At 41.2% G+C, this 19037-nt stretch overlaps 2 protein-coding genes across 5 annotated transcripts; one reads left to right on the top strand and one right to left on the bottom strand.

Annotated features, from left to right (window-relative positions):
• The first annotated feature begins 84 nt into the window (after positions 1-84).
• rpl30 (ribosomal protein L30) lies at positions 85-5885 on the top strand. Of its 2 annotated transcripts, none has more exons than XM_022227719.2 (5): positions 85-177; positions 289-343; positions 3478-3623; positions 4550-4680; positions 5524-5885. In XM_022227719.2, exons 2-5 carry the CDS (start codon positions 323-325, stop codon positions 5565-5567), a joined length of 342 nt encoding a protein of 113 aa, XP_022083411.1. In that variant the 5' UTR covers positions 85-177; positions 289-322; the 3' UTR covers positions 5568-5885. The 2 variants fall into 2 exon arrangements, with proteins under 2 accessions (XP_022083411.1, XP_022083412.1); XM_022227720.2 differs by having other exon boundaries at positions 129-177; positions 289-339; positions 3473-3623.
• On the bottom strand, positions 5640-18987 carry LOC110975356 (tubulin epsilon chain-like). Of its 3 annotated transcripts, none has more exons than XM_022227791.2 (13): positions 18808-18987; positions 16810-16829; positions 16016-16122; positions 14955-15021; positions 14427-14542; positions 13820-13941; positions 13295-13361; positions 12858-12978; positions 11589-11779; positions 10980-11120; positions 10136-10276; positions 9169-9343; positions 5640-8340 (listed from the first exon to the last, which is right to left on the bottom strand). In XM_022227791.2, exons 1-13 carry the CDS (start codon positions 18830-18832, stop codon positions 8191-8193), a joined length of 1443 nt encoding a protein of 480 aa, XP_022083483.2. In that variant the 5' UTR covers positions 18833-18987; the 3' UTR covers positions 5640-8190. The 3 variants fall into 3 exon arrangements, with proteins under 3 accessions (XP_022083483.2, XP_086988675.1, XP_086988676.1); XM_087132549.1 differs by lacking the exon at positions 18808-18987 and adding an exon at positions 18662-18778; XM_087132550.1 differs by lacking the exon at positions 16810-16829 and having other exon boundaries at positions 18808-18965.
• Positions 18988-19037: the final 50 nt, after the last annotated feature.

Below are 19037 nucleotides of genomic sequence, written 5' to 3'. Positions count from 1 at the left end.
CGACTTGGCAAAGGCTGAAAACCACACACATCTATGGAAGCCGCTCGCTAGTGGATATTTGCATTTCCCATAGACTCATGTACAATTCTAGCCGTAGCCAAGCTATTCGGATACGGCCTTGCTGATGAATCCTGGGTAAATTTTCTCTTTCCTAACGTGGTTGCAATCCTCAATTTGGTAAGTTAAGTCCGTGAACAAATTCCCATTTTGAATTGTTCAGAACACGTCTTTTTCTATTACAAAGATTTTTAAAGTAATATTTGATGTGTATTCCGTTTGTGTGTGTAGATTCAGTGGACTGAGACAACCACAACCGCCCAAAATGGTCGCGTCAAAAAAGCAGGTGAGTGGTGTCGAAAATGTATGAATCATTGTACCAGTTGTAGGAATGGGTTTATGCTATAGTATGGGCTTAGGAGTTTACACGAGACTAGAGCATGTTATTGTTACGTATGTGAATGGTCTTGGACTTGGTCATTTTCAACTTGTATGACTTGTTCAAGTTGCTGTTGCAGTGCTATTGAGAACTTCTTTCTTCTCTTCTATTTAATTTCTTTCGTGTTAGATATCTGCCATTTTAATTTTTATTATTAAATATTAGAACTTGTAAACGTGAAAAATCAGTTCCTTCATCAACGTAAACCAAGAATAAATTACAGTAGAACAAAATTTGTGGCCGTTTTGTACACAACTTTTATACCCTGGACGTCAGTCGTAATAAAATGAAGACAACTTCCAACCTGGCTAGGGCCTCCCCTCGCTCTACTGTCATGACTGTCTGAGTGGAGCGTTTGTCTTTCTCAATTTTGGACTGGATCGGTCATACTAACGCTACACGACATTACATATAGTAGAATGGAAACGGTTCTCAAAAATTCCAAAGACTCACCAAAATTACTTTTTGGATCACTTACTGGCTGTCTTGAATGCCAAAGGAAAACTTTTGGGGCTTCAGTGATATTTCTGACCGCAGAATCTGTCTAAATCCAACTGTTTTTGCTCGACACCCTGTAACAGGATTATGCGCTACAAACAGGATCAGATGGCATTGACAACATGGGTGACAATGCGCATTATAAACAAACACAAAGGATTAGGTTTATTCAGAAATATGCAATCAACTCACAGGAACCATTTTGCCAATCCCACAGTACAGCTTTTCCCATAATGCACTTAAATATGCATAAGTATGGAGTGCACAACAGGACAATTAATACATGTGTGTACAATAAAACCGCTACACTACTTTCAAACTTTTGATGCCTCCTCCCATTCAAATAGAACGACTCCAACTCTATAGGCGAACACTGTCCTCCCCCGACGCACACACATGAGTAGTCTATATGTTGGCTGGGCACAAGACTTGTGGATCGTGACGTTTGGGAGTGCTACCAATGACTGTTTCCTGGTCAATACAATACGTCTTGTGCCCCGACTGCATATGGGCCGCTTCTGCAGTTTCATTAGAAGACCATGTTCCTCCATAGAGTTATTGCAATAGCAAAATCTCGGCACGCGTATTTGAATGGGAGGAGGCATCGAAAAGTTTGTGTCGTGCATGTGTCCAGCACAAACAGTTGGATTTTGACAGATTTTGCGGTCGGAAATATCACTAAAGCCCCCCAATTTTTTCCTTTGGCATTTAAAAAAGCCAGTAGGTGGTCAAATAGGTATTTTTGGTGAGTCTTTGGAATTTTTGAGAGCCGTTGTCACTTTACTATATGTAATGTCGTGGAGCATTAGTATGACGATCCCGTCCAAAATCGGAAAAGAGGAATACTAATGCTCCACTCAGTAGAGCAAGGCCTCCCCTAGCTAGGGCCTAATCAAATTCCTCCTTTTGCAATTGCCTTTTTTAGAAGGTAGGTATGGACTTGAGTCATGCTATTTAGCCTCAACAAGCATCACCGAGTGTCAACAAGTTATTCAAGCATATTTATGCAAAGATTTTTTATATGCAATGTTAAGTAGGATCCTACATATCAAATTCAATGTATTATATCTATCTGAAATGATATTTGAGTGTTGAAATTTGAGTGAAAAAGTCGGGCCTGTTTGTGCAGTCCGACGGGCCGCCATCTTGTTTTCGCGTGGATGGCAGAGGAAAGAAAGATGGCGGCCCTCGTACTTTGTGAAAAATTCTCATTTTCCTGCGAGAATCTGGAAGCAAATTTCGTGTTTCTCTTATACAGTGGCAAGTGTTATAGAGTCTCTAAAATATAACAAAACCACTTTTGAATCTGTAGAGGGTATTTTCAAGTTGTTGATGCTAAATTGCATGACCGATGGACTTAGCCCTGCACGTAGAGCTGTGGTGGTTCTCCTTTGAAATCTTGGAGTAATTGCAGAATACCCCGCCACTCTAAAAAACGACCCCTGGAATGACTGGTTGCGTGAGTACAAGGTGAAGATCTCTTGAGAAGAGTGTGGCACTTTTACCTGTACCTGGCTATAAGGTTGATCATGCGCCGCGGTGGCGGGGTATTCTGCAATTGAGCAGAAATGTGTGTCTATCCTGTCACCACCACAGCCCTCCTTCAAGGCATGACTTTAATACCTGAAATCCAAACTGCAGGATTGTCACAAACTTTGAATCTTGATTTCTTTCTAAATGAGAATGACTCGACAATTTTACTAACACTAGTGTATTCTTCCTAGTTTGGACTTTTATACAAACACCCTAAAGCTTTCCAAAACCGTATATTTTCCGATGTATGGCACCTTGGAAAACCCGGCCTGTGATATTTATATGCTCTCCGTGGGCATCACCATTTTGAAAAACGAAGGCAGCCCTTCAGGCGTCAGATTTCATGGCACCCGTACCATACAAAACTGGTTCCCGTCACCTTGCATGACAGACGAATGAGGAACCAGTGGAATGAAATTTGAATAATATTAATATGCATGTCACTGTACCATGCTGTACACTAGCAAAGTGCATGCGCAACTTATTACTAAGCAATACTGTGACAATATGAATTATGCATCTACGGCACCTGTCGTGAATGTGACTGAAATTTTGTCTGTCAGTGTGAAGAGCAGCAACTGTACCTTCATTCGCGAGTGTGGTATTGTGTTATTTGCCTGTGTAACCTAAAAGTCTGCCATAGAGGATTTTCAGCCGCGCGATTTTTGGTGGTCGGCATTCAATTTACACAGATGTGCACGGAAATGTGCTCGCCGTCGAAGTCTCTCAACATTCTTGCGTACATGAAATACAATGTAAATGGAAGCATTTGACAGGTTTGAGAATCTCAAGATACATTGCAAGCCTTTGAAATTTACAGCTCGTGTCATGGCCGCTTTGTCTTTGTCTGAAGAAACGCCAAATGACTCGTAGAAGTATGCCGTACCAGTCCCATTGAATGCAACTGCTGCTAGATTGCTGTAGCATTCAGCAGACTGAAGCTTATTTAATATGAGAGAGGTGAAAATTTACCACCCCTGTTGTTGTCTTCTCAATCTTTGCCTGAGCAGAAGAAGCAGATGGAGAGCATCAACTCCCGCTTGCAGCTGGTGATGAAGAGTGGCAAGTACCACCTCGGCTACAAGCAGACCCTGAAGGCCCTGCGGCAAGGCAAAGGCAAGCTGGTCATCCTGGCCAACAACACGCTTCCACTCAGGTAAGACAAAAACTGTCAGCATGTCTGTCTTCCCCCTCCCCCTAAGGCTAAACTGTCAATTTTAAATTCAAGCAGGGCATTTTACTTTTCAGTTTTTCTCAAACACGGTCAATTTTGGTGAGGAGAGTGCTCTTTAACCCAATTTGCCAAGCCTCCCAAGTCCTCCTAGCAGTGTTGGATGGTTTTTAGAGGACTTAGGCTGTGGTAGCAGCAATTTCTGGGTGATTTTTGAAGGATGCAGGGTTTCAACGTCATGGGCTGGACCTTGGGTTGTTTCTGCTCAACCATGCACGTATTAGGCCTGGATTATACTTCACATCATCCACATTGCTCCCGAGTATCATTTGCAATGCCCCAACGTGGTGACAGGAATTGCCAGAGGGTATATCGTCACCAACACCATGAATTAACACAGATCTGTGGATGTGTGCGCGCTTCAATGCGTGTTTTATAGAAATGTGATTTTTCGTTTTCACGAAGAGGCACAAATGTCTTGCGTCATGTGCTTCGTGATTTGCCGTATTCAGAAATTGACATTCTCCTTAATTTACACAGGTTTGAGTTTTTGAGAGCATTTTTTTTTCAGTTTAGTCACCCATTTACGGGTAAAATAAAATCACTCTAGACATTTAAAGCTTTTTTTCTATGCTATAATTGACAAAACACACATTTGTGTCACTTCGTGAAACCAAAATGGCTCTAATCATGCTTTTCACGAACTGGCACAAAAGTGAAGATGTGTGTCAGTTCGTGGTGTTGGTGATGATATAAGCATTAAGGCAATGGTCACCCCTCCAAGATACTCTCAAGAAATAAAAGCATACTCCAAGGTTGGTTATGTCTTTTACTAGAATGCTAGAAAACCAACACTCACTGTTTAGCCAATGACCCCTTCTACAAATTGTCATGCGGCTGGTTGCAAACAGGAAAAGTGAGATTGAATACTACGCCATGCTGGCCAAGACTGGTGTCCATCACTACACCGGTAACAACATTGAGCTGGGCACAGCATGTGGGAAATACTTCAGGGTGTGCACGCTCTGCATCACAGACCCAGGTGAGTCGAAGCCTGTGAACGGCCAGTAAGGGTCTACCCAGATGGAAGCACAATGGTGGGATTCCAAGAGGGGAAAAAAATAAAACTGTACTAGTGGGATGCTTTATGTCATTTGCATTCACACCGTTTAGCCTGAGCTAAAAAAACAAGGAAGTGATTTTCTGGAGGAAAAAACCCATACAGTGAATCTGGCCAGTGAGGAGTTTGTGCATTTGGAGGCACTGTGTCCCAGAGATGGCCAGTATGATGCTGTCAAGTTGTATCATTGATGACATTGTCATTAACGTATTGTACAGTTCTCTGCCCACCTGTCAGTGTTCAGAATCGTTAACATGCCAATGTCAGTCGCTCTTCTTCATTATGAATAGGCTCTAAACCTAATTACATGACGTCATTTGAACCAGGAGTCGTGCAAAGGAGCGGAGTATACACACGTGTTGGTTCATGCTCTGGTTCTTGCACTAATGCCTTTTACACGCAGAGTTCCTCACATGACATATTCACTTCAGTACCCCGTAGGAGCAGTCTTTCTGGTTTCAACAAAATTTGTTCAGCTGTTCAAAGACCTCCGGGATGAATATGGTCAACAATACATTTGGGATCTATTTTTGGCTAGGGAAAAAAAATACACGTAGAAATAGCATGTCAACATGAACTTTGAATTGTTACATCAGAACAAATTACCAACTTCCAGAAAGTGTTTCATAGCTATTTGTTCCAGTTCTTTTATCTTGACCCGTACTTTCCTTTGGTTTGTTATACGTTCACCGGTTGAGTCCCATTTTTTATCAAATTGAAAAAGTCTTATTGATTGCCGACATTTTTCCTTTGCATCATTCACAGGCGACAGTGACATCATCCGCAGCATGCCATCAGGAGAAGCATAGATGGGAGTCAGGGTTTCAGACAAGGGGAAATTGGGGCATCACCTTCAATCCTGTGACTGATGACTTTTGTTATATTATATTGAGCCATCAGTTTCACTCAACAACCATAAGAACTCTTCCCAAAGCTGACTGGAAATCTATTAGTCTAAGAGCTTTGCAGAAATCAAGGCAAATGATGTTTTTCACAGCAACTTAGTCTCGATTTTAACATCTAAAACAGTTCAGTCTGTTCAGGAGTGCTTGTTTTCTTGAACCGTTGCAAATATTACACCCTGTGCTTTTCTGTATAAAAATAAAACATTTGTGGAAGACATTTAAGCTTGTGTCAAAGGAAGGTCTTTATTTTACTAGTTGTGTACAAATGATTGAGATTTTATCTCAGTACAAAGGATAAATTCTTCACACACAACTTTCTGAGATTGTAAGTGCACTTTTTAAAATTAAAATACATCCTAAATTGTCAGACATTACAGCTGCAGCTTAACCACTACCTACCGGGTGGATTTCTCTTGAGCAGGATGTGATGGCGGGACCTTTTCAAGATTTTCCTTTTTCAAAATTCTTCCAAAATTCATGTGTTCATTTTACTGGAAGTTTACACCCACGCGAACGACTCCCTGGTGGTTACTCTAGTCTGTCAGGGAACCTTCATTGACGCCCGAGTATTCAGCCCAGGCCTGCAGCTCTGTAAAAGAGAGCCCAGAATTGTGCGGTGTTGCATAATTTCCTTTGTTCCGGTGAATGCCAGTAGCGTCTTTTCACATGCAGCTGGATAAGTGAGCAGCGGCGCTGTGTCGCTAATCAATGGGGCCCTGGAGCACTTTTGTCGGTGGTGCTAATCCATGGGCGCGCTAGGCCCAAAACAGTGGTATACTGTTTCAAAACAGTGCGGGATTACCTTCAAAAAATGGAAGGCAAACAATGAAGGCAGTTCCCAGTAGCAGATCCTTTGTTCCGAGTACAGTCTTTTGTTACACAGACCAGCTCTTTTGTCCAAAACCGGGCACCCCGGCTCTGCATATAAACACACGAAGCCCGAAACCGGGCTCCCCAGCAGGAAGTGGTTAATAAAAGGTAGTTTTCCCCTGCATTAGTATAAAACTCCCAGTACTCCAGACTTGGGCAACTTCCATTGTGTTACATGTGTTAAGGTGTGAGCATGTTGCTGTTGGAAAGGTGGACAGTGTGGTGAATTGGTGAGCACATTAACAATGAATGTTCCGGTAATGACAAGTCCTCTCATCCGTAATTATATCATTACAAACCTGGACGAAACAATTTTGCCACCATTAACCACTCCCTGCCGGGCGCCCCGTTTTCGAGTACATAGGCTTTATATGAAGAGCTGGGGAGCCCGAAACTGGGACTGCACCGCTGCATGCTAATCTGGCCCCTGTTGAAAAGAGGTCAGCAGAGCACTGTTCTGGTTTGGGAAACAAAAGAATCTTACATAACACTGCACAATCTGGGCTCTTTTTCCAAGGCTGCAGGCCTGCCTGAAATATTCAGGAGTCAATGAATTTTGCCTGTCAGCTTTAGAGTAGTGCCCAAAGAGTCCTTCATTTTGGTATAAACGGCCATTAAATGAAATGATGAATTTTTGAAGAATTTTGAAAACAGAAAATCTTGGAAAGGACCCGGCATCTTGTCTTGCTCAAGAAAAATTCACCCGGCAGCAAGTGGTTAAACCTGAAGGTACAAAAAAATAACACCTTTCCTCATCCCATTTAGCATTTACATGTTTATGTATGGCTTCAATGTCAATAATTCATTGGTCTTTGCTAGTTGGATAATAGCAAGTCATTCCATACATCTTGGCGGGTCAAAATTAAGAGTTCAAAAAGTTTTGGTGGAATTTTTTTTTTCATACTATAAACCTTATATGGTACTTTTATATTCCATTTAAGTACTGATATTGAGTACCACAATCTTTAATCTTTGGCCATCTCGCACCATGGCTTCATTTCAGCACCTGCCTCCAGACCTGGTAAAAATGATAAGTTGAAAACACTGGAGTGCACTATGCCCTGTGGCCCCCGTCCATACTGAGATGCTACACCAATCTTTTTTGCATATTCAGTTGACAGTTTTGTGAGTACTGAGCGACGTGCAGTAATGTAACGCATATTGTATGATTACCTTATAAAGACACATCTGGGAAGTGGGAAGTCCATTGTGAAGTTGCTGACATTTATCCACTGTTCAAACTCGCACTCAACCTGCAATCAGGGTCAACTCTGTGGATTTGTTTCAAGTAACTGGCAAGAACCTACATGTAACAACTCCACAAACAGTAACTAGTTTCTGCTGTGCAGACGAGTTTTCCCTTATTCACTACCTGTTCAACGCACAAGGTGTACAGCATCTGTGATCTTGGCATGTGTGAAATCAGTGGATCAGCTTTCTGAAGATGCTGACAAGAACAAGGACTGTGAATTCACAGTCATACAATAAATTGTTCCACGGATCAGCTTTCCTTGTTCAATGCCTGTTTCTAGCACGTCATACAGTAATATTCTGGATAGTGCTTCAGGTGCTCGATGCTGACCAAATGCACAATTCACGGTCAAACAGTCGGCTGTACTGTCTATTCAACAGATCTGTCCCTTGTCCAGTGGACAACTCATACAGCAATCTGTAGTCTGGGTATGCTCTCTGGCTGAGCTTTTTCTAGTTGTTGATATTCACTAATCAACGATGTCAGCGACTCCAAGCTCTCAGAGAAGAGTGTCATATCCATGCCTTCCACGTTGGTATAATGGTGAAGGTGGGCCTACAAAAAGAGTACAAGTAACGTTCGTTCAGAGGGCAGGCAGATTGTACATCAAGGCTCTGCAAAGCTTTAACAGACATGACAGAGATATCTAACACAATGCAATCAAGTCTGAAGTCGCATGAACTCTCAAGTCATTCTTTCTCATTAAATTCCTGTTCCTTGCCACTAGAAAGCTGACAAACTGCATTGCAACTGCATAAATTTGTATTACTTGGATGTGCCTTGCAAAAACCTGGCCGAGGGCCAAAAGAGCAGCATCTAGTCCAAAATGTTGAGTATGCGGCAACTTTTAGTTAGCGAACATCTTTTGTTGGGCAGATTTGTGCCCTCAGTCTTGACAGGAGATTGATTTGATCACAAACTCTCATTTTTCAACCTAGAAAGTTCCAGTGTGTGGCCATATAGTGGCTGTATTGATGGTACATACAAGTAGTTACTGTGTGCGAGGTACAGTTATGGGCTCATAACCTGAGACCTGTGAAAAATGCCCACACCTTACTTCCCTTGAAATATACCTGTATAAAGAGAGAACAGCACCGGCTTCAGATTTTGGAAAGGAAATGGCTGTTCATTATGAGTGTGGTAGAGTGCCCAGCTATTGTATACCAAAAGTCAGACGCCCCACTGGATGTGCACGAGCGCATACACCCAAGAGTTTGTTTTCAACAATGGCGGAACTATAACATGTCGCAACTCTCCCTATATACAGCTGTCTTGAAAGGCTAAAGAGCGCCCTCAACAAGGGTGCACAGAGGTAATTAGAAATACAGCTATACATTAAAAAATGCAGTATTAAAGGACAAAAACAGCAAATTTGCAATTTACCTTTCTCTTGTAGAGTCGATTGAATCGGTCTCGTAGGTCACTGAACGTATGTCGCACGCATGTGTTGTTGGCCACGGCCAATAGGGAGTAAGGCTGCCCTACCGGAGGGACTGAACACAATCCAGTCTTCCAGCCGTCAGTGTTCCAGTAAATGAAGTTGAGCGACGGCCGCAACCTTGTGGGACAAGAAAACATTCCCAAACAAAGTTCAGTTTTAGAGAGGAGAAAAAATTGAAGAGGGAAAAATTCGCCACTTGTGACAGTCAGCCTACACTTGCAAAACACCTGCACTGGAATTTCATCGCTGTGCTATTTTTATGGGGTATCATACATGGAACAGCTACACTCTCAACTTACAATCACGTTTGTCTCAGAAAAGATTCCGTCAATGCATTGTTTATTTTCTTACAAAAAATGCGTTGAGACTTTTTGGTTACTTTGAAAATTTTCTGGCATAGCGAGTTAAAGTTACAAGACTTGCAATCAGATGTTTAAACAAAATAGGGCCCACAATAGAGTACCTGCTCCTTGACTAGTTCCAACAGATGCAGATGAATTACGATATTCACAAATCAATGTTTTGAGGAAACACTTGGCATATTACAAGAGTGTGGCTGGCATACTATACATGTAAAGCCTTGCAAGGATTTATGCATGGCTGTGTCTCCAAGTCATGTGGCTGGAAATCACGCGTGTCCTAATGAACACCACAGCTAAATAGCGACTACAGTAACTTCCCACGGGCTTGTGTATCATGGGCAATGTACAAAATGAAGGACTTGATCTCAAGTCTAGGAACGCTAAGGTGTTCTAGAGGTCACACGGGTCAAGTTCAACACCAGCCCATTCCTTTGCTCAAGTTACATGTAATACTGAATACCATCTCTTTCACAGAATTGCACACAGGGGACATGTGCACGGATTTCAAAAATACCTCAATGCAACCACTGCGCTGCCGTTAGCTAACCTGTCAATGTTTCTCCTGATGTCGGAGATCTGGACGTTACCCCTGCACATGAGAGCACAGGCCAGGTACATGGAGTTCTTGGGGTCTGCCTTCAACAGCTGGTAATCCCTGGAGAAGGCGTCTGTGAACATCTGGTCCAACCTGAAGCAAAATGTCAAGAACAAGGACACACTCTGGATCTCGCTATGAATCTGCAAGGTTGTTTTTCTACACGATACGTGAACATCTGTGACCACTTTCGGAGTAATTAAAAGTTGTTTTCTCCAAGTCCAGGTGCTCATAAAAACAAGGTTACAGCTATTACATTCAACTTACAGAAGAAATTTGAGCACACAATTTTGTTCATGTATAGATCATATATAAAACCAATTCATTATCTAGTAGTCCTATTCAACAGGATTCTATGTGAAACCTCAAGGTCAGGGAAAGGCTAATAGTACAATTTACCTGTTGTCAAGAACTCTGATACGGTACCACAAAACTTCATCATGTAATTACTACGAATGCGTATTTAAGAGTCAAGAGGCTAGCTTGTCTTGACAGAGCTTAATAACTGGAGCTACATGTATGGAGAGCATGTCTTAACTCAATTTGGGAGTTAACTTATTTCACTTTCCTCGTGACTTACAACAGTGACCAATGACAGAGGTACATTTGTTGGTGCAGGAAGTAATAATGTTAAAAGGTCTTGCTCAGAGACATAAGCACTATCAATTAATACACTGAACTGCCATTAAAAGTCTCAGGACGGAAGAACTGGTACAAGATGGCTTTCATGTACCTAGAATACTTGACAACTATACAGGTTTTCTCAATGTCCAAATTGAGTCCTTTTGTGTTTTACCTTCGCGGTGGAAGATTCATGTCTAGGAGTGAGTAGAGAGGTGCCTGGCTTGCAACCAGATAGTGCAGTCTTGGGAAGGGAACCAGATTGGTACTGATCTCATTCAGATCTATGTTCAGGCTCCCTTCAAACCTCGATGATCTGTTAGATCAAAGATAGGAGAAGATGATTACTCATCTCTTCTTCAACCGTGGATTCAACTCTTCACTGATGTGAATCAGTGAGCACTGTAACATAGTGACATTCACTGTTGTTCAAGAGCTTGGAAGAAAAAAATCTCCCTTAACCAAAAAGTGTGGCCAATGACTTCCTGTTCAACGCATAACTTATCAACTACCACTGTTGATTAAATCAGGTAGCCAGCTCAAGGTGTAGATCCAACAATCAAATTTCGATGGATTTGATGATGGCCAAGGAGGAAAAAACAGTATTACATTTAACATCTCCCCATGAACAGCCATTTTATTACTTAAAATTCCTTTTTTACTTAGCAAGGCAACAAATTTTGTAACAGGAAATATAAAATCTGGGCATCTGATGATCTCAACCTTAAGATACAAGCAGCAATGGAGCAGGTTGGAATCGATTGACGGATACAATTGAACTTACGAAGTTAGATTAAGCAGCAGGTTGGCCACGATGTTGTTCATCTGATCAAAGGGTTTCTCATTGGCTGCCTTTTTCCCCGACCCTGAGATGGTGGTCCCAGCTTTGGCCTGCCCTGTCGCCCCAAAGGTTCTCTTCCCCGACTTTTCTGGAGGCAGCGCCTGGTTGATCTTCTCGCAGATGTCTAACAGAGCCTTGAAATTTGGAAAGTTTAAAGAAAAGAGACATGTTATTGCCGGTGTTGTCATTCAGATCATCACAAGTCCAGCCACAAGTAACAGATGCATGACAACAAAATGCTTTTGTTGAGGTTCCTTTGAATAGCTTGTGATATAAATTTGGATTGGAGGTCTTGTATTAAGTTGGTCTCATAGTGTTTTTCTGGGGTCTTGTGATAGTTTTTAGTAAGAGGTCGTAACTGCAGTACTGGTTAAGACTATCAAATTTACTCTTTGCATGAAATCACGGAATTGCCGCGTCAGAAAAAAATGAGGCTGGCTTGAAAAATGAATCTTCTAGTTTCTGAGTTTCTAAGCTAACAAGCTAGTGAAACTCTACGTGCCAATGCAGCCTCTCTTTCAACTTAAACAAGCAAAGATCCTTTTTTCCATGACCCAGAGGTGGATGAGACATTCTTGGAAGGAAACAGAGTTCCTAAACAACAGTGATGACCAGCAAAAGTATTTAACCAAAATATAAACATATATCAGCGTAAGGAGTTATGCCATCATGCAAACTTTTAATGACATTGACGAAAAGTCTTCTTAATTCTTCCCGGGCAGTTGATCAAGTTGTCCAAACCTCAGGACTTTCAATAAAACATCAGTGATTAACTTTATGAAAGTCATCGTGTGTTGAGAAAACTGTATGCATACCCCACACAGTGTTCAGTCAAGCGCTAGTAATTGGCACTTTACATAATCACCCAGGTTCCATACAGTTGCTGATAAGACAGATGTTCAAAATCCCAGTATCAGCTAGCTGAAAACCAAATTCAGGGGGCTGAAATTGAATTTTCTGGTAAATAAGGCTGCATCCGAATCTGTTGTATAGAGCTAGGTCTTGGTCTTCGCTCGATTGAAAATGTGCGGAGACGCGCAGACAATAGACCTAGCCGTAGTTCTGGAAGACCGTTTCGGACATGGCCTTAGCATTCATAGCATGACCTGCACTCAGCAGTGGTAGCTACCGGTACGACTCAACATAATATAACCACCTGATTTACATGTGACATTTTGGTAAGATAGACTAATCAATTTCTGCCCAACTGACCTGGTTTTCTACAGGCAGAACACAGTCAGCATATTCTGTCAGCTGCTGCATGGCCAGCACACTATTGTAAGGTGAGGTGATGACATCGTCATCAATAGAAGGGTACACAGGTGTGACAAATCTGAAAAAGAAAGCCAGTGATAACTGTGTGAAAAATAAACAAAATCATTTGGAAAAAAAGTTGTGTAAGATTGATTTTACTGTATACAAGGAGAAGACATACATGTATACATGTACATGTGATGACATGGCTGTTTGTTGACCAAAGTTGACAACAGCTGCACATATACGAGCGTGATATTCAAGGTTGGGTAGGCAATTGATTTCCAAAACTGTCCAAATTTAACAAAGCATTCCTACATAGAGATGTCATTTTACAGGATGTTAAGTGGTCTATTCACTCCAAAATAAACGGCAGACAAATACTAATTGATTACCTGTAGACATCTGGGTATTCATCTCGAAGTAATTTCAGAATTGATGTCCCAACGCCGGACCCCGTACCTGAACAGAACAAAGGAACGACCAATTTCAGTACCAGCTTTTGCTTTGAAGAAAGTGGCCTCCATACCCATGTCTTCTTTGGCCTTATACATGTAGCAATCTCGTCACTGTATTGTACATTCAAATGTTTACTGTTGTAATGTATGGAAATTAATGGCTCTTGATTTGAAATTCTGTTGAAATGTTTGCCACAGGTGTCAAAGAACACCACTTTCAAGCTGATAACAAGGGAGGGCGCTCTCTAATGACGCATCACAAGACACACAGCTATATTCTGCCATGCCACCAAGGACAGAGCGTTGTGCTATTCATTTTTCCTACAAATACCCTCCCACAGACTGACAACAGTTCCAAGGGAACAAGCACCCCCATTTAATATAGCTAGAGAAAACAATGCAGGCCCAAAGTTGAGTCCAAGCACATCCAACATCCCTCCTTGCATACCCTAACCCCCTTACCTCCGCCCATGGAATGGGTGAGGAAGAAACACTGGAGGCAGTCACACTGCTCGGCTGCATGGCGTACACGCTCTGATATCTGGTCTCGGTACTGCACACCGTACATCTTATTGCCAACTGCCCTATCATGTAATAGGAAAGGGAGTCATATTCTATTTTACACAAGGACAAAATGCTGCGCATTTGCTAGAACGTTTGAAAAATTCATTTTCACTGTCAACCTCAATTCATTCATCACATGATCATCACTATCAAAAGGCTGCTACTACTTTTGGTAGATGAGCCCGCTTGCTGTGTACAAACAGTTGACAGATTTGTCAAGTCAGGATTTCTGAACTGAACTCATAGCAATGAGTGGACACAAGAGGGCACGAAGCAAGTAACGGCGTGTGGTCTCAATATGTATCCAAAGCAGAAACGAAGCTGTAAGAGAGATCCCGACTTGAGTCAAGTCTAACCTTCATTTGACTTCCCCAAATCATCATCTGAATAAAAAAATTCAGTATTATTAAGGATGAACTACACACAAAACCCAGCTCGGGGGGATTAAAGTCAAATAACTGACTGATAGAGCAAAAAATTCTCATGTGCAGTACAAGGTTCTTACCAGTTATTGCCACAGCCAGATACATCAGTAATCAGCTGCCTGTGATCAAACAACTCCCCGATAGACCCCTTCAGTAACTCATTGACCACGCCCTCTTCCATGTCAACCAAGACTGCCTGAAAAAGAGATTTTTAAGGTCATTCACTGGAAGTGCTGTATCACTTGATGATACAAACAGTCAGGGAACCAGTCCAAAGTAGCATGCACTTATGATCTGATCACAGAAAAATGAGTCCCCAGGACTTATGCTTTTTTACTTGTCTTTGTTGTAGTTTGAATTACTCGTCAGACTGGCATCCTGATGCAAATGAGTAATACAGTTTATGTACATGTAAGAGGAAAACAAAAGATTTCTTGAAGTGTCTGTAACTCAGTAGCACATACTGCCGTGGCAACTAGTTCTGACTCACACTTCTCAAATGAGCAACAAGTAGCATTTCGGCTGAGTAACCGTTTTTTGGCTGAGCCTAATTTTCCTGCACAATAAGCCCAACCTTGTGCAGATAGAATGTCACTCTCATGGCTTACCCTAGCTTTGAGGGTGCGGACCTTGCTTTTTCCATCACCAACAGCGATAGTGTGGGGGTTCTCATACCTGCAGATAACAGGATTTATTTATATCATGTCGGCTCGACAAAAAACAGAAGATCGTTATAAAACAAAAACTGTCACACAAACATATAGGCACCAGACACTGAAATATCTACATGAAGCATATTTGTCAGTAAAGTTCCCTTTTTTTTTAAAATGCAACACTGCCCCATCTGTGACACAAAATCTGTAGAAAATCAAAACATCTGGCTGGTTAAATCCAACAGTACTAGGGCAGCTAGCTGGGCTCTACAATCAGCTAAAAAATTATCAAATGGCACAACCTTGCCAGTTGATTCTAATGAATTTGAACTAGTAGGGTGGCAGATATCCTGTGAAGAAAGCAACCTGCACAAATCCCAGAATCTTTAAACCCTGGCATTCTAATTGAGTGTATCAGTGTATTAGAGTTGTAGGCGTGACCATTACATGACCAGACACAAGACCACGCACAAGACCAGTCACAAGTACAGGTAACAGGGTGAACGATGACAAAGGAATGCTTTTGTTGCAGTTCATTTGAATAGCCTGTGACTTGAATTCAGACTTGAGGTCTTGTGTTGGTCTTGTGAAGGTCTTAAGTGGTCTTGACTATAAAACTGCAGTGTATTGTTAAAAACCCTCAAAGAGCTGTGGGTGTATTTCTCCAACATTGTCTCAAGGCTTTTTTTTATTTTGACCAGCCTTCAGTACTTTTTGACTAATTAATGTTTTGTAGTCATTTTGGCACCAAATTTAGAAAAAAAATGGACATATAGTGCACCAGTCTCATAAAACATGCTTTTTTTCCAAGACAAGTCAGCTAAAAATATTTACAGGTATATTTCTCACTGTACATTACATGCTTAATGCACACAAGTTCAAATACGTGAGAATGTCACCAAGTTTCAAGAAGAATGGTCCATTCGTCAGCCGAGATCTTGAGAGGGTCCATTGAGAGGGTCCCAAAAATAGAGGGGGGTACCAGGTGTAAATCTAGTAATCGGCAAAACATGTACCTTGAATCCACATTGAGGAAGAAGCTACTCAATGAATCATCATAGACACCTTTCTTGTTGTGAGCAGCATGCTCCCGCAGGGCCAAATCCCAGAAACGACATCCAATCTACCAGTAAGAAGTTACAAAGTGTACAAGCAAATAACGAACCAAAAGCTTTATGAGAGAGAATCGCTGTTTTTCATGCACTGAAAAGAGAAAAAATTCATCAATTTTGTTCCAAAATTACGTTTACCAAACTAAAACTATGACACTGTTGTATCATGCCAAGAACACATTTTTAGCCTTATATGCATTTGAGTGCATCAGTGTATCGAGAAGTCCCTCGATCCAGCTCCTATTCCAAAACCTTAATCCAAACATGTCATACCAGTACAAGAGAAATTTAAACTGCTCATCAGCCTTGGTTACGTTGAGGGTCCTTCTTGAAATTACCAAGATCTGAGCAAAACCCTTCGTGTATGGGGGATCAATCCTATAAGATCCTATACAGCCTGATTAACCTCACTGTCGATTTTGAAACACTGTACATGTACATGTATCTTGAATACACGTTCATGTGTAGTTCATATGAAATAACATCCGAGTGATCGCTAATGTAAAAAAGGGGAAACAAACTAACACAGCAGTTCAATGGGGCCTCACTGGATATTTGTAAAAAAAAAAAAAAACTGGAATTATTAAAATTTCATTCAGCACTAAATGCTGATATATGCTCATGTATACAAAGAAAAAAACATAAAGGGAAAAAAAAGGAAAAATGAGGCCCAAATGTAAAAAGAACTACTTCCTCACCTGATTTCCACATTGGCCAACTTCAGAGGGCATGAAAGAAAAGGTAGGAAATTTATTACTAAAAATTCAATGGATGGTTATACAGCGATATGCAGTATAAATGTACAGCCATACCACAAGCTTCACATTAACTCCTTCACGGCGGGACGCGATAAAACACGCCGTAAAAATCGAGATCCTCAGCCCGCTTTTCAGCTATTATTCTCGGCCCACGCTCGAGCGAACAAGGTGAAAGAAGGCAGACCCTGGCTCTTGTGTACATGTATATGGTAATTGGTCCTTGTGCGTAGCCCAGAAATGAAAAGACCGAATTTGCATCATAAGCACCACTTTCACAATAGTCCCCACTTTGAAAAGAGGCAACGGGAATGTGGAAGCTTGAGTAGAGCCGCATGCCACCTAACAATCAGCCTTTTCACCGTGTAATTCAAAGCGTGCAGAGCACGCTGGGCCACATACCGAGAATTTGCGGTTTGGCAGGTGGCCTTCGTGGCCAAGCGAGGCTGGAATTCTTGGAGTCGGCTTTCAGAAAGAAATTCCCGTCAAGAAGGGGATAAAACAAATATCCATGCAACTGTAACATTTACATATACAGTAAACATCTAGCCTGTTGACGTTTTATTCAAAGCTCAATTTGGTATCTCTTTTGCTTTCTGCATGGTATCAGTGCTACTGGTGCATCAATGTTAATCCTGGTACTTGAGGCCTGTGATGTTATCAGCACAACAATGTAAGGATTTTCTGAACAACTTACGAAACAATATTTGGCTAATATACATGTTGGGTACTAAACTGCAATGTATCAATGACAACAAATATAAAAAAAAAAACCAAGAAGGCGCTTGGCAGCACAGCCTACACGTACATACATTGTACGTGTAAGCTCATCAGTGCTGAATAAGAAAACTGTATCATTCAGTTCCCAGACATTTCAAATGCAGAACGAGGCTACGGTATGTACATGTAGCTTCTTAGCACTGTCTGCTTCCCCTCCATCCTCCCTATTAACAGATTCTCCTTTTAGATTGTTGTTATTTTCAACAATTACTTTGTAATAGGCATAATGTATATGTACATTTAAATGTACATGTACATATATGTATAAATATGTATGAAAATTCAGAAAAACCAACTTCCATCTTAATTGGAAGAAGTACATTATGGTTTTAAAATGTGACCTCCTTTTTCATTCCAAGAAATGGGCTGAGAAACTTATACTTGACCTTATGATTATTAAAAATAATCGTCTGTTAAAAAATTAATTCCTTAATACAGTTTTTGAACTACAAGTAGGTGTAAATATATGCCTACATGTATATGAAATCACCCATAGATAAATAACGTGTGTGATTTTATAGTCGCCTGGTAGCTGATTTTGCCACTTACTGTGAAAACCAATCGGATTTGACAACAGTCGGTGAAATTAGGGACCTGGCGACTGTATGGTCATGCACGCCAATTTTTTTGTTTGAAATTTTGAAGGTCCGAGACTTAAAATGGCCCCGGGCTCTAGAGATACTAAGTTTTATTTCAAATGCGGATTAGCCAAAAACAATGGATATGATGATGATGCCTTCATGGGCATGTTGGATCAGTGGTGATCTGAAATAAAAGACGTCTTTATCAGTCACATGAAAACAAAATGTCACTGGTCCCAGCACCTCCACAGTAACACAAACATTACAGAATATTCTACCATGTCATGTCTGTGGACCATGTCTAACAATGTACATCATGTGCATGTGCCTCAAATTTGTACAGAAGAAAATGCTGGAAGCCGGTACGTAACAGACAATGTCAGTATTTACACATACATTAGGCATGGTAATCAGTAGGGCTACACATGCATTACCAATTACAATATATGAAGTGATGAACTACATGTATGATGCAGTCACGACAGTACACAGGCACATCTATCTATAATCTAATGCATCATATCACAGCACTGAGCACAGCTGACCACCGCAAACACGACAGAAATATCGTTTTTATTACCTTGAATCACAATTGATTGCGTCATTACAATGGCTGCCTGTTTCAGCAAAAAAAAAATTCGTATGGTTAAGCAAAATGCAAGTGGCGACTACTTATGACCGTGTTTCTCAAATTTGGAATTATACAGTAAGGAATGGCAAAACTTTTTACTGGGGGCAGCCATGTTGATTTCTATCCGAAGCATTTATCATCCAATCAAATCACTCGTCATTTTCTTCTGAGCAACCACT

Source organism: Acanthaster planci, linkage group LG02 (assembly GCF_054643075.1).
Source record: "Acanthaster planci isolate LZ-2023a linkage group LG02, COTS_SCS, whole genome shotgun sequence".
NCBI lineage: Eukaryota > Metazoa > Echinodermata > Asteroidea > Valvatida > Acanthasteridae > Acanthaster > Acanthaster planci.
The sequence above is the reverse complement of the archived record's forward strand: the minus strand, read 5'-3'. Positions and strand labels throughout refer to the sequence as shown.

Excerpts from the sequence above, each read along its gene's own strand:
- LOC110975356 (XM_022227791.2), bottom strand. The coding sequence starts at position 18,832 with ATGACGCAATCAATTGTGATTCAAG. Across the intron at positions 11,780-12,857 it reads TTCTGCCTGTAGAAAACCAG|GCTCTGTTAGACATCTGCGA; the intron begins GTCAGTTGGGCA and ends CCAAATTTCAAG. Across the intron at positions 10,277-10,979 it reads ATGAATCTTCCACCGCGAAG|GTTGGACCAGATGTTCACAG; the intron begins GTAAAACACAAA and ends ATTTTGCTTCAG.
- rpl30 (XM_022227719.2), top strand. The coding sequence starts at position 323 with ATGGTCGCGTCAAAAAAGCAG. Across the intron at positions 344-3,477 it reads TGGTCGCGTCAAAAAAGCAG|AAGAAGCAGATGGAGAGCAT; the intron begins GTGAGTGGTGTC and ends TTGCCTGAGCAG. Across the intron at positions 3,624-4,549 it reads AACAACACGCTTCCACTCAG|GAAAAGTGAGATTGAATACT; the intron begins GTAAGACAAAAA and ends GGTTGCAAACAG.